This window comes from Moschus berezovskii, chromosome 11, assembly GCF_049115385.1.
Source record: "Moschus berezovskii isolate FMDL1 chromosome 11, NW_MosBer_1.0, whole genome shotgun sequence".
NCBI lineage: Eukaryota > Metazoa > Chordata > Mammalia > Artiodactyla > Moschidae > Moschus > Moschus berezovskii.
In genome coordinates, this window is record NC_142470.1 from 11,380,844 (window position 1) to 11,393,433 (window position 12,590).

The 12,590-nt window shown below is 43.4% G+C and overlaps 1 protein-coding gene across 1 annotated transcript in view; it reads left to right on the forward strand.

Moving 5' to 3' along the window:
• The first annotated feature begins 5,926 nt into the window (after window positions 1-5,926).
• The window catches only part of PSMB7 (proteasome 20S subunit beta 7), a 58,374-nt gene continuing 51,710 nt past the window's right edge, over window positions 5,927-12,590 (forward strand). Inside the window, exons 1-4 of the mRNA XM_055400936.2 lie at window positions 5,927-6,069; window positions 6,472-6,565; window positions 7,325-7,422; window positions 8,600-8,740. Of these exons, the coding sequence (XP_055256911.1) occupies window positions 6,008-6,069; window positions 6,472-6,565; window positions 7,325-7,422; window positions 8,600-8,740 (395 nt within the window). The 5' untranslated portion in view covers window positions 5,927-6,007. The remainder of the gene's footprint in view (window positions 6,070-6,471; window positions 6,566-7,324; window positions 7,423-8,599; window positions 8,741-12,590) is intronic.

The following is a 12,590-nucleotide window of genomic DNA, read 5'->3' on the forward strand; positions in this document are numbered from 1 at the left end:
CTGTCCCACGCTGGGCTCTAGCAGCCTGCAGGTTGGGGGAGGGTGCTTGCCAGGCCCTTGGAAAATCTGGGCGGGCACAGGGGCCGTGCACAGCTAAACCCTCCTCTGGTCTCCTGGCCTCAGTGCTCACTCCTGTCCTCTGGGTGCCCACCCTGCTGCCTCATGCCCTCTTGGGAGCTGTTTCCTGGCCATGCTCTGGCACTCGGGGCATGTGGCTCGGTGAACTGGAGGTGCAGTTCCCAGACCAGCACCCTTGAGGCTGTGATGTAGCACAGAGCCAGGCACTAGGGAAGGGTTGGACAAATAGTGAATGAATGTCTGACTGAATGAGTGAAGTGCTTTACAGTTCACACTCCATGTTCTTACTTGGTGTGCACAAGGCAAGAGGAACATGTGATGTGCTCTCATTTTATATACGCGAAAACAGATGAGCAATGAAGAGACGAGCCTCCAAGCACACAGCTGGGAACTAGCTGAGCTTGGCTTGATTTGCTCTAGCAAAGCCCTGAGGGACATGGGAGCTTGGGTTCCAGCTGGACCGTAATTGCCAGGGGTTGGGGAAGTGGTGTTGTGTCTGGTCTGGGGTTGGGAGGTGTGTGGTTCAAACTGTGGCTCTGTTACTTAGCTGTGTGCCACTTATCATCTTGAGCCCACGACTTCACTGCTCTGGGCCTCAGTTTGCTCACCTGTAAAGTGGGGCAGTGATGCCTGACCCTTAGGGACTGCCAGCTCCCAGAAGGCAGGCACTGTGTCTGTCTCTGGACCATCTGTTTTCTGTGTTGGCATATTCTAGGATGACCATGAGACCTGGTACACAAAGTTAGAACAGGTTGTGGGGGGCACACAGGGAATGTTGGTTGTTACTATATTATTAGGAAACAGGCACAGAGAGTCTGATGGCTTCCCTGAGGTCACACAGCCAAATCCAGAGCAGAAGTGGTAGCTCTACTAGTCAGTCAGTTTTGGTGGCACTGCCAGGGATTAAGTTGGGACTGTGTCCAGGCCCAGGTTCAGGACTGGGCTGTGTCCCAGGGCGCAGCAGTTATGCTGGATAGGGAGGCTGAAGCAGGGTCTCTGGGTTCCAGGGATCTGTCTAGAGCTGCCTTCGCTATCGCCCTGCCCCAGGCGGAGTGGTTTTCAGGGCCTTGGGCTGGCTGTCTCAGTGGCCGGTCCAGGCTGCCTGGAGGCTCTCTGTTGCCCTCTGCTGGGTTCTGGCTGCCTCTGCTGAGCCACCTCCATAAGACGGAAGACAACGCCACCTCTTCAGCTTCTCTGGCTATGAAGACCACACCAAAGGGACCCAGTTAGGAAGAGAAATGCCCCAGAACAAACTGAGATCACAGATCATTTCCGCATCCTTCCCAGGCTCCTCCAGCTCCCGCCCAGACCCCAGGGCTGAACACAGATGTCCCGCCACCATTCTTGGGGCACGGGGTGGGGGTGGGGCAGCCTCTGCTGCCTTTTGCTGCAGCCGTGTCAGCTTCATCACTGTTTCCTGAAAACCAAGCATGCCAGGGCTTTTTGTTTGGTTTTGTGTGTCCCATACCCCAGACCTTCGCTCATGTGTCTGTCCCTCCTGCCTTCTCACCCCACGAGCTCTCGCTCTGTCCTTCTGAGCCTCTCGGCTTCTGCAGCATCCATCCTCCACCCGACCCTTAGCACACCGGGCTGTGAGTCTTTCTGGGGCCTTCTCTCCTCCCTCTGACAGTGAACTCACGAGGTGTGTTTGTTTCATAGGGCTGCTGCAACAGTACCACAAACTGGGTGGCTTAAATAACAGATATAACAGAAAAGTATTGTCAGGAATTCCCCAGTGGTCCAGCAGTTAGGACTCAGACTCTCATTGCTGAGGACCCGGGTTCAAGCCCTGGTTGGGGAGCTAAGATCCTGCAAGCCGCAGGTGTGGCCAAAAAGAAAAGAAAAGAAACTTATCGTCTCACAGTTTTGAAGGCTAGAAGTCTGAGTCTGAAAGCAAGGTATTGGCAAGGTATGGTCCTTCCGAGGGCCATTGCAGACCTCTTACATAGCTTCCAGGGGCTTTCACGTTCACATGGTGTTCTCCATGTTTGAAGGTCTGTCTCTAAATTTCCCCTTTGAAAAGGACCTTCTTCCTACTAGATCAAGATCTACTCCAATGATCTCATTTTTATTTGATTACCTCCTATCTCCAAATAAGATCACATTCTGATGTACTGGGATTTGAGACATCAGTGTATCAATTTTGGGGAGAGGGAACAATTCAATCCATAACAAGAAGGAGAGGAACTCCATTGGATTCACCTTTGTGTTCATTCTCTCAGGGCTGAGCCCAGAGCAGGTGTGAGAGAGTGTGATGAACATTGTGAAAGTGGTCTTAAATTCAATTACTATTTCTACTTACTGACCCTATGGCATCTGGGGCATGTTGAATTATGACTTGTCCTATCCAGGTCTTATGGAGTTGAGCCTCTCTCATCAGGAGGGGGACATCTCTAGAACAAAGCCTGTCCTTTTACTATTCACATTCAACAGAGCAGAAACTTGGTGAGCCAGGAGATACTCATGCTTTTTCATTGGTAGATTTCTGTGGAGACAGGTGAGTGAGCCTTCATTTTCCTTTGTTCTTGTTCAGTCACTAAGTCGTGTTTGACTCTTTGTGACCCCATGGACTGTAGCACACCAGGCTTCCCTGTCCTTCACTGTCTCCCGGAGTTTGCTCAAACTCATGTCCATTGAGTTGGTGATGCCATCCAACCATCTCATCCTCTATTATCCCCTTCTCCTCCTGCCTTCAATCTTTCCCAGTATCAAGGTCTTTTTCACTGAGTCAGCTCTTTGCATCAGGTGGCCAAAGTATTGGAGCTTCAGCTTCAACATCAGTCCTTCCAGTGAATATTCCAGGTTGTTTTCCTTTAGGATTGACTGGTTTGATCTCCTTGCAGTCCAAGGGACTCTTTAGAGTCTTCTCGTGCACCACAGTTTGAAAACACTCAGCCTTCTTTATGGTCCACCTCTCACATCCTTACATGACTACTGGAAAAACCACAACTTTGACTATACAGACCTTGTTGGCAAAGTGATGTCTCTGCTTTTTAATATGCTGTCTAGGTTTGTCATTTTCCTGCTGCTGCTGCTGCTGCTAAGTCACTTCAGTCATGTCCGACTCTGTGTGATCCCATAGACGGCAGCCCACCAGGCTCCCCCATCCCTGGGATTCTCCAGGCAAGAACACTAGAGTGGGTTGCCATTTCCTTCTCCAATGCGTGAAAGTGAAAAGTGAAAGTGAAGTCGCCCAGTCTGTCCGACCCCTAGCGACCCCACGGACTGCAGCCTACCAGGCTCCTCCATCCATGGGATTTTCTAGGCAAGAGTACTGGAGTGGCTGGCCATTGTCTTCTCCGATCATTTTCCTAATGTCACACAAAAGACCCAGAGAAGTAATGAAAAGGAACTTAACCTTGACAAATATTTATTGAACACATGGTTGTGAGAGGCTTGGTTCTGGGTGACTGAGATGCCATTCATTCATTTATTCATTCCTAGAAACAAGCTTGACACATAGTAGGTGCTGAGTGAATAATTTAATTACATAGTTGTATCATTTAAATATTTGCTGAATGAATGAATTCATCTCACAATTATTGGGGCTATGATCTATTTCTATGTAAATTTGAGCAAGTTACTTTAATGAATCTTAATTTCCATCAATAAAATGAGTTGAATTGTACAGCTACCTTTGAGGCTTGTTGGCAGGACGAAATGAATGTATTAACAATAATAGGTATTTATGGAGAAGTTGCTACATGCCAGGATAAATGCTCTTTATGTGCAGTTTTCAATTTTCACAGGAGCTTTTTAAAAACTGAAATAAAATCAAGATAACAAAAATGTCACCATTGAAAAATGTGCAGCACAGTGGCTTTCAGTACACTCACAATGCTGTGCGATTGTTACAAGTATCTAATTTCAGAACATTGTCATCATCCCAAAAAGAGACTCAGTGTCCGTTAGACAGTCACTCCCCAGTTTCTCCTCCTGCACCATCTCCTTGTGCCTGTGCTCGCTCGTATCCGACTCTGCAATCCCACGGACTGTAGCCCGCTGGGCTCGTCTGTCCGTGGGGTTTTCCAGGCAAGAATACTGGAATGGGTTGCCATTTCCTTCTCCAGGGGATCTCCTCCACCCAGGGATCGAACCTGAGTCTCCTGTGTCTCCTGAATAGGCAGATTCTTTACCACTGAGCCACCTGGGGAGCCCTGCCCCATCTCCCAGTGACCACTAATCTACTCTCTGGCTGTACTAATTTGTCTAGTGAGGACATTTCATAGCAATGGAGCCGTACTATATGTGGCTTTTTGTGCCTGGCTTCTTTCATTTAGTACCAGGTTTTCTAAGTTCATCTCTGTTGTAGCATGAGTCAATGCTTCATTCCTTTTAATGGATGAATAATATTCTGTTGCACTGATGTACCACATTTTGCTTATCCATTCATCAAGGTGATGGACATTTGGATTGTTTCCATTATTCGGCTATTATGAATAATGCTGCTATAAATATTTGTGTACAAGTTTTTGTGAACATCTGTTTCCAGTTCTCTTGGGTATATACCTCAGAGACAATTGCTAGGTCTATGTTTCATTCTGTGTGTGCGTGTGTGAAACTGCCAAATTGTTTTCTGGACAGCTGTACCAGGCACATATGAGGGTTCCAGTTTTCCCTCATCCCTGTCAACACTTGTTATTTTCTGTCTTTTTGATTATCGACATCTTAGTGGGTGTGCAATGGTATCACACTGTGATTTCTAATGACTAATGATGTTAAGCAGTTTTTGTCTCAGGCTTCTTTTTTATTTCACAGTAGCCTTTTTAGGCAGCTATTTTCCCCATTTGACAGTTCAGTTCAGTTCAGTTGCTCAGTCGTGTCCGACTCTTTGCCACCCCATGAATCACAGCATGCCAGGTCTCCCTGTCCATCACCGACTCCCAGAGTTCACTCAAACTCATGTCCATCGAGTCAGTGATGCCATCCAGCCATCTCATTCTCTGTCGTCCCCTTCTCCTCCCGCCCCCAATCCTTCCCAGCATCAGAGTCTTTTCCAGTGAGTCAACTCGTCGCATGAGGTGGCCAAAGTATTGGCGTTTCAGCTTTAGCATCAGTCCTTCCAATGAACACCCGGGATTGATCTCCTTTAGAATGGACTGGTTGGATCTCCTTGCAGTCCAAGGGACTCTCAAGAGTCTTCTCCAACACCACAGTTCAAAAGCATCAATTCTTCGGCGATCAGCCTTCTTCACAGTCCAACTCTCACATCCACACATGACCACGGGAAAAACCATAGCCTTGACCAGACGGACCTTGGTTGGCAAAGTAATGTCTCTGCTTTTTAATATACTATCAAGGTTGGTCATAACTTTCCTTCCAAGGAGTAAGCGTCTTTTAATTTCATGGCTGCAATCAGCATTCACAGTGATTTTGGAGCCCCCAAAAATAAAGTCTGACACAGTTTCCACTGTTTCCCCATCTATTTCCCATGAAGTGATGGGACCAGATGCCATGATCTTTGTTTTCTGAATGTTGAGCTTCAAGCCAACCTTTCACTCTCCTCTTTCACTTTCATCAAGAGGCTTTTTAGTTCCTCTTCACTTTCTGCCATAACGGCTAGTAGAGGAAACAAATTCAGAGTTGCAAGGAGGTGGTGGGGTTGCGCCTGGAAATTGGGTGCTTGTCTCTGAATCCCCATGTAGTCGAATTCGCAGTAGACACCGCAGGATGCCGGGTCTGTGGCGTATCCACCTTAGATTAAAAAGTCCTTTCCCCTCTAGTCCGGGCGTCAGTTTCTCCTCCAATCCACTTGAGGCGCTCTACTCCAAACATCGCCAGGCTCCTCTAGGAGCCCGTACCTCTAAGATCAATCGCCCAAGCATGGAGTTTGCCCCGCCCGTTCAGCCCCAGCTCGCCGGTGGCGCCGGAAGTGATTTGTTCACTTTGTTGGCTCCTGCCCCCGGCCTGGAAGTACTTTTTCGGGAAGATGGCGGCTGTGTCAGTGTATGAGCCACCAGTTGGGGGTTTCTCGTTCGATAACTGCCGAAGGTGTGGCCTTGCCCGGGGCCGGGTTCAGGGCGGGAGTAGGAGTGCGGTGCCGGGGTCGCAGTTGGGCTGAGGTCTGGGCCAGTAAGTCCGAACGAAGGGTGGACAGAGGCGGCCCGCGGCCCCTGTGACTCAGGGGAATCTGGGCCTGAGCGTGGCTTTCTCCTGAGGCCGGGGCCGCGCGTCCACTTTCTCAGCGCAGCGGGACACCCTCCATCTCCTTCTCCTTCGGCGTGGTGCGGGTCCTCTCAGACGCTCTCTTTGCAGAAAAACGGGACAACCGTCCTCTCTTGGGGAAGGACCAGCCAATATATGGGCGTGAAAGCAAATGCTAGTCGTTTTCCCTTTTCCTGAGTTCCAATGTGGTCCTGGCCTTCAACGCTTTATTCTCTCATTTGCTCTCAGAAATGCCATCTTGGAAGCCGATTTTGCAAAGAAAGGGTACAAGCTTCCAACGGCCCGGAAAACTGGGACGACCATCGCAGGTGTGGTCTATAAGGTAAGCCGGAGCTGGCTGAGAGCAGCAGGAACCAGGCCACCTGGTCTCTTACTTCTCTGGGCTGTGTGAGGAAAGGCACATCTTACAGCGTACTACAACAGGAAAAGGTCTTTTAGGAGAGACTGTAAGTTTTTTTGTGCACTTATCGACAGTCTATATTCTTACCTCGCTTTGCAGTTTTCAATAGGAAGCCAGTTTTCTGTCTTAATGTTACTACTTGAGGAAACAGAATGATGTAATGGGAGAAAACGAGATTTGTTTAACCGTTTAGCTTTTTTTTTGTTGCTTCTAACTTTGTGCAGGTCATTTTCGTTCTCACAGCCACACTTTCCCGTCCAGGTGGACATAATAACTCCTGATCTAAGTTGTTGTAAGGGTCAAAAGAGATAACTGGTGTTTGTTGTTAGAGGTTAAGAGTGATGTCTTTTAAAATGAAATTGAGAGACCTGGCTAATTTAATGGAAGGATTTCTGCATCTTAACCCAGACTTTTCTCATATTGGCTCTGTGATTTGTAACGAATTTACTGAATCTCTGAGCCTCATTTAAAAACAGGAATGATAGTTCCTACTGTCTACTGAGGGTTCAACCAGTAATGCTTATTAATAAGCCTTTTCTTGAATGCTGAAAGTATGGCACAATATTTCAGTGGGTGGGGGAGTGGTTCAGGGAGCAGGGTGTGGTCAGTACTGTTTTTCCTGAACTAGAGGACTGTTTGTATATGTGAAGTTGTTTAAAAGTATATATTTTTAAAAAACAGGATGGCATAGTTCTTGGAGCAGATACAAGGGCAACTGAAGGGATGGTTGTTGCGGACAAGAACTGTTCAAAAATACACTTCATATCTCCTAACATTTAGTAAGTATTGATTAGTTCGAATAACTCATTTTTAAACATATTGGGGTAAAATTGCATTTACTGTTTCCTAATAAAACCTGTTATTCAGTCTGTATTTTCTTTCTGTCTCCCTTAAATGGCGTTTCCAGCGCCATAAGCTAGCTATCCTCCAGTCCTCTTTTTGCTTTAGTTCAGCTTTGACCCAGTTCTGCCTTTTGTGTGCATTTTGAATCCACTCTCTCCTATCCTTCTACTGAGGCCTTGGTTTGAATTCTTTTTTCTCAGCTGGACTATTGCAGTTGTCATTTAAATGGTCCCTCTGCTTTTGGTCTTTTTTCTATCTCTATTGTTCACCTTTCTGCCATATTGGGTTTTGTAAAACACAGATCTCATAGATCTCTCTTTCCTCTTTAACATTTTTTCAAGAGATTTTTCACATTTTCACACTGCTTTCAGGATAAAATTGAAACTAGTATGATATTTAAAGTCATGTACGATTTCACAAAATCTTTTCGTCCTGTTTAGCTGCTGTCACCCGATGTTCCAGTTATACCTGGACTGTGTCTGTCTCCCTCATGTACCTGTTCCTGTCATGTCCAAGCTGTTTCACCGTTGCTTTTGGAGCCCCTCTGCTTAGAAATGCCCTTTCTTCTCTGTTTGTACAGTGTTTTTATTCTCTCCTTCCAAATCCAGCTCAAATGAAACCTCGAAGATCAGAGTGAATTGCTCTTTCCTCCAGTTTCCTATGGCATTTTCTACTTGTGCTGCTATAGTGTAGTATATGTCTCTCATACTCAACTTTGAAATCAAGTGCTATTACTGTGTTGTATTTTCTTTATCCTCAGCACCTTGGAATGACTGGTGCCTAGTAGTAGATACTTGGTAGATGTAAATTGCAAGACTTTTAACATTCCTTGCTCTTTTGTACAACTTGAGTGTTTTCTCGGATCCATAAAATGCATACTGTTAAGAACATAGAAACCAATAATTTGAAAGGTTCTGTTGTACTACATAAAATATATTTACGATGTGCACTCTTTTATGTTTATTTAAGATTGGTTAGAGTAGTTCCAGTGCATGTATACTCAAAAACATCTGTCTATGTCCTTCACCTTTGTGGATGTTTTCCAAGAAGCTCCACTTCTATTGAGCCCTTTGGTAATTAAATTTCAGCTACACCTCTAATTGTATTTTTTAGTTGTTGTGGTGCTGGAACAGCTGCAGACACAGACATGACAACCCAGCTTATTTCTTCCAACTTGGAGCTCCACTCCCTTTCCACTGGCCGCCTTCCCAGAGTTGTGACGGCCAATCGGATGCTGAAGCAGATGCTTTTCAGGTAAGGTTTCAGGATGGGGATTTCTGTAGCATCTTTTTCTCATATCTTAGATTTTCAGCCAAGGGAGCCCTGGAAGCTAGAGAAAAAGCATTCAGAAATACACATTTAATCCAGAAATCAGTTGTTACTGAAAAGCCACTTTAATTTCATAAGGCTTTTGATAATGTATTTGAATTTACAGGGTCTGTTTTTTTTTCCTGATAAATGAATCACATGTGACCAATGGAATAATTTCTGAGGCTTAGGGTATTGCTGGATTCAAAAACCTTTTCTGTTCTTAGAAAGTTAGAGCTGGAAGGAACCTTTAAGTTCACCTTGTGAACATGTACAAATGATCGTTTCCTCTCCCTCTTTTAGGGGCAAGGCAACAGTGAAATGAAAAGTGGCAATTCGCAGTTAGCTGTGAGTGGGTATCATAGCATTAATATCAACCAACATTTATTTGTTTGTGCCAGGCTGTGTGCTAAGTGCATTATGCATGATCTCACTTTATCCTTTTAGCTCCGCGATGGAGCTGTTAACATCTCTAATTATAAGTGAACAAACTGAGGCTTTAAAGAGACACTGTCATTTGCCTGCCCTTACCTTCCCTCGCTGCTGACTCCCATAAAGAGTCCCTCTTAGTAGTTTTGTTTCTCTTTAGTCCTTAATCGTCACAGCATCACTTTGTGTTTGTATAGGTTTAGACAGTTTTCACATTTTAAGTCCATTTTTCATTTGCTCTTATAAAGAGGAGAGAGGCAGTGTGGAATATAACAATGCCTGGGAAGTAGCCTAGGCGTTTAGTCCTGAGTTGTAACACTGGTTTCTCGTTTTGCGACTGCCTTACCTTTAACAAATTCTCTCCTCTTTCCTTCTTTATGGGCTTCCCTGTTGGCTCAGGTTAAAGCGTCTGCCTGCAATGCAGGAGACGTGGGTTCGATTCCTGGGTCAGGAAGATCCCCTGGAGAAGGAAATGGTAACCCACTCCAGTATTCTTGCCTGGAGAATCGCGTGGGTGGAGGAGCCTGGTGGGCTATAGTCCAGGGGGTCGCAAAGAGTCAGACACGACTGAGTGACTTCACTGTCACTTTCACTTTTCATTTTCCTTCTTTATAGAAGGGACACCTTGATGCCTTTTTAAAAATTTTTTGAAAAGTTGATCAGAGGCCTTTATTCTGGCCCTCATCATTCATTAAGCAACCTACACAAGACATTTTCTTTTTCTCTGCCCAAACTGGTAGCAGCTGCAGCCACGCCTTTGAGAGTTAAAGGGGAGCAGGAACAGAGAGCAAAGATGTAAGCTGGCAGCTCACAGGCCATATTCAGCTTGTAAAGAAATTTTATTTGGGTCACATAGTGTATTTTAAAAGTAGTGGCAAAAAATTATAAATTGGGAGCTTTGAACTTAAAATATGGATTTCCAGCTTTATTTATTTATTTTTTTTGATAAAAACTCATATAAAGTGGGCTGTAATCTCGGACTGAGTGGCTGTGTCAGTCCTTGTGGTTCACTTCCCTGTTTCCTGTCTGCCTGTGCCTTCCCGTGAATTTGCAAGTCTTCATCTTCATGGCCCTGGGCCCTCAGTAAGTGGATATGAGGTTTAATGTAGCTGTGCAGCAAGGCCAGTGGAATAATAATGAGTCATATGGCAGGAAGCCTAGTCATACTTACCCGGTTCCTACCCTGACTGTACTGAGTCTTTATGTCGGCAATTTCCATTTATTTATGTTTGTAATCATCATCCTAATACTAGAGAATTATCACTTATCAGATTCTTCCAGGACAGTGTGAGAACTTATTAAAGTACATCTGTTGTCAGGATAACTGGACACTTGTGATTTTGATTTTAATGCAAAGCTCCCTCTTGTGGTTTGTGTGGTGCATTACATTTAAAACAATTTTTAAGCTTGTAAAATTGCAGTAAATAGCCTATTTCAAGGTTGCTTGCAATGTTATTTAAAGCATTTAGCTAAATCTAGCAGATGTTTCTGTTGATCTCTTTAGAATGTTTCAGAAATTCTAAAATCTCTTGTTTCAGTGTTTAATCTTTTGGTTAATATACTGTGAAAAAGTTGAATTTTATCAGAGTTTTGAGAAGAAAACTTAAAAATTTATGCCAGGATCATTATGGTTCTGTTTTTTGACATTTTTGTTAGTTACATAAAGTGATTCACTAGAATAAGGGGAAAAAAGCATAGATTTTGACTTTAGAACTTTGCTTCAATTCTTGTCTACAGTGCTTACATGGTGTGACATTAGCCTGTTCACTTCACTCTTCTTAGCCTCAGTTTCTCCCTCAATAAAATGTGGATAATAGTTCTGTTTCTCTAACTTTTGGGGAGGAAGTGAATAAAGAACCAAGCTTATGCAGTGCCTTGTAAAGGGCCTGATACACAGTTAGATCCTCATTCAGAGGCTGAAATAGAGTACAGGGTGTACTCTTATTGCTATTTTTTTCCTCCTGAATAGTCCATTTTCTTATATGTGAATCAGTGAGAAAAGAGGGTTTGATAAACAAGTGAGCATCATTTTCAATACTTAAACAGTACTTTTATTTTTCTTTGACTAGATGTAGAAGATGTGATACTTGTTCCTTCTGAACATGGAACCTTCTTATTGAGTCTATCAGAAATGTTTGATATACTAGTCTATATTCTGGAAACTATTTGAATATGCAGCGGCTTTAAAAGCTTATTATATTGTACTTTTTTCCCCCCTTAACAAAAGATATGTATATTAATTGTAGAAAAATTTGAAAATACTGAAAAGCCCAAAGAAAAAATTAAAACCTGGCCATTTAGGGAGAATCCCATTTTGGCTTTGTATATACATTAATACTTCTAATCTTTTTGTTTGTTTGTCCATTCATCTGATCATTCCTTCTGCCTTTCTTTCCATAAGTGCCTGTTCACAGTAAAAAAGCTAATATATGTTTAGATAAAAAAATATAGAAATTATCTGAATTTCTACCACACATAAGCAGTTGATGCTAACAGGTTAATGTACACTCTTCAGGTTTTTTCCTATGCTTAATAATACATCCTTTGTTCTACAAGAATGGGATCCTAGTTGTGCTTTCTATCTATAGGTTATATCTATTAGGTAATATAACCTAATCTTTTCACCTACCAGTGCATCTTGAGTAGTTTCCACGTTGGAATATTTCAAAAAGAAAATAATCTTTTTTATAAGCTATTATAAAAATAATTCATGATCATTGTAAAAAATTCAGACACTAAAAAATGTGACAGGAAGGAAGTAGATTTCAACTGACATTCTGCCACTGAAGCACATGTACTGTGAAACTTTGAGATCTGTTTTTTGAGACCTTTTATACTCTGCGTATATACATACTCATATATGTGTTTGCAGAAGTGGAATACTGCCCTGTGTTGTTTTGTAACTGACCTTGTTCATATAATGGTGTATTGTAGTATTGTTCCCATCAGTAGATGAGCTAGCTCAGCATCTAAGGATTTTACCTTGAGCCTGTGGAGGAGTTCTATAGACCTGTAACTCTTGAAAGAATGAAAAATGTGTGTGTACACTTGTTATGGGCGAGGATTGCACAGTTTTAATCACTCTTTTAGAGGGGTCTATGCCCCATAAAAATTTAAGAGCCATTGATCAACATCTTAATTTTTGTTGAATCACAGTAATCTATATTATTAACCAATTTTTAAAGAGTAACAATATTGCCTGTTTTAAGATGTTTAATTATAAGGTATTCTGTGGATCCTTTGGAGTGTAGAATCTTCAGGTGCTTGTGTTATTAATTCTTTAGGCTGTATTCTAAAATAAATTCCTAGAAGTGGAATTGCTGGGTCAAAGATAGGAACATTTAACATTTTAATACATATTGCCAAA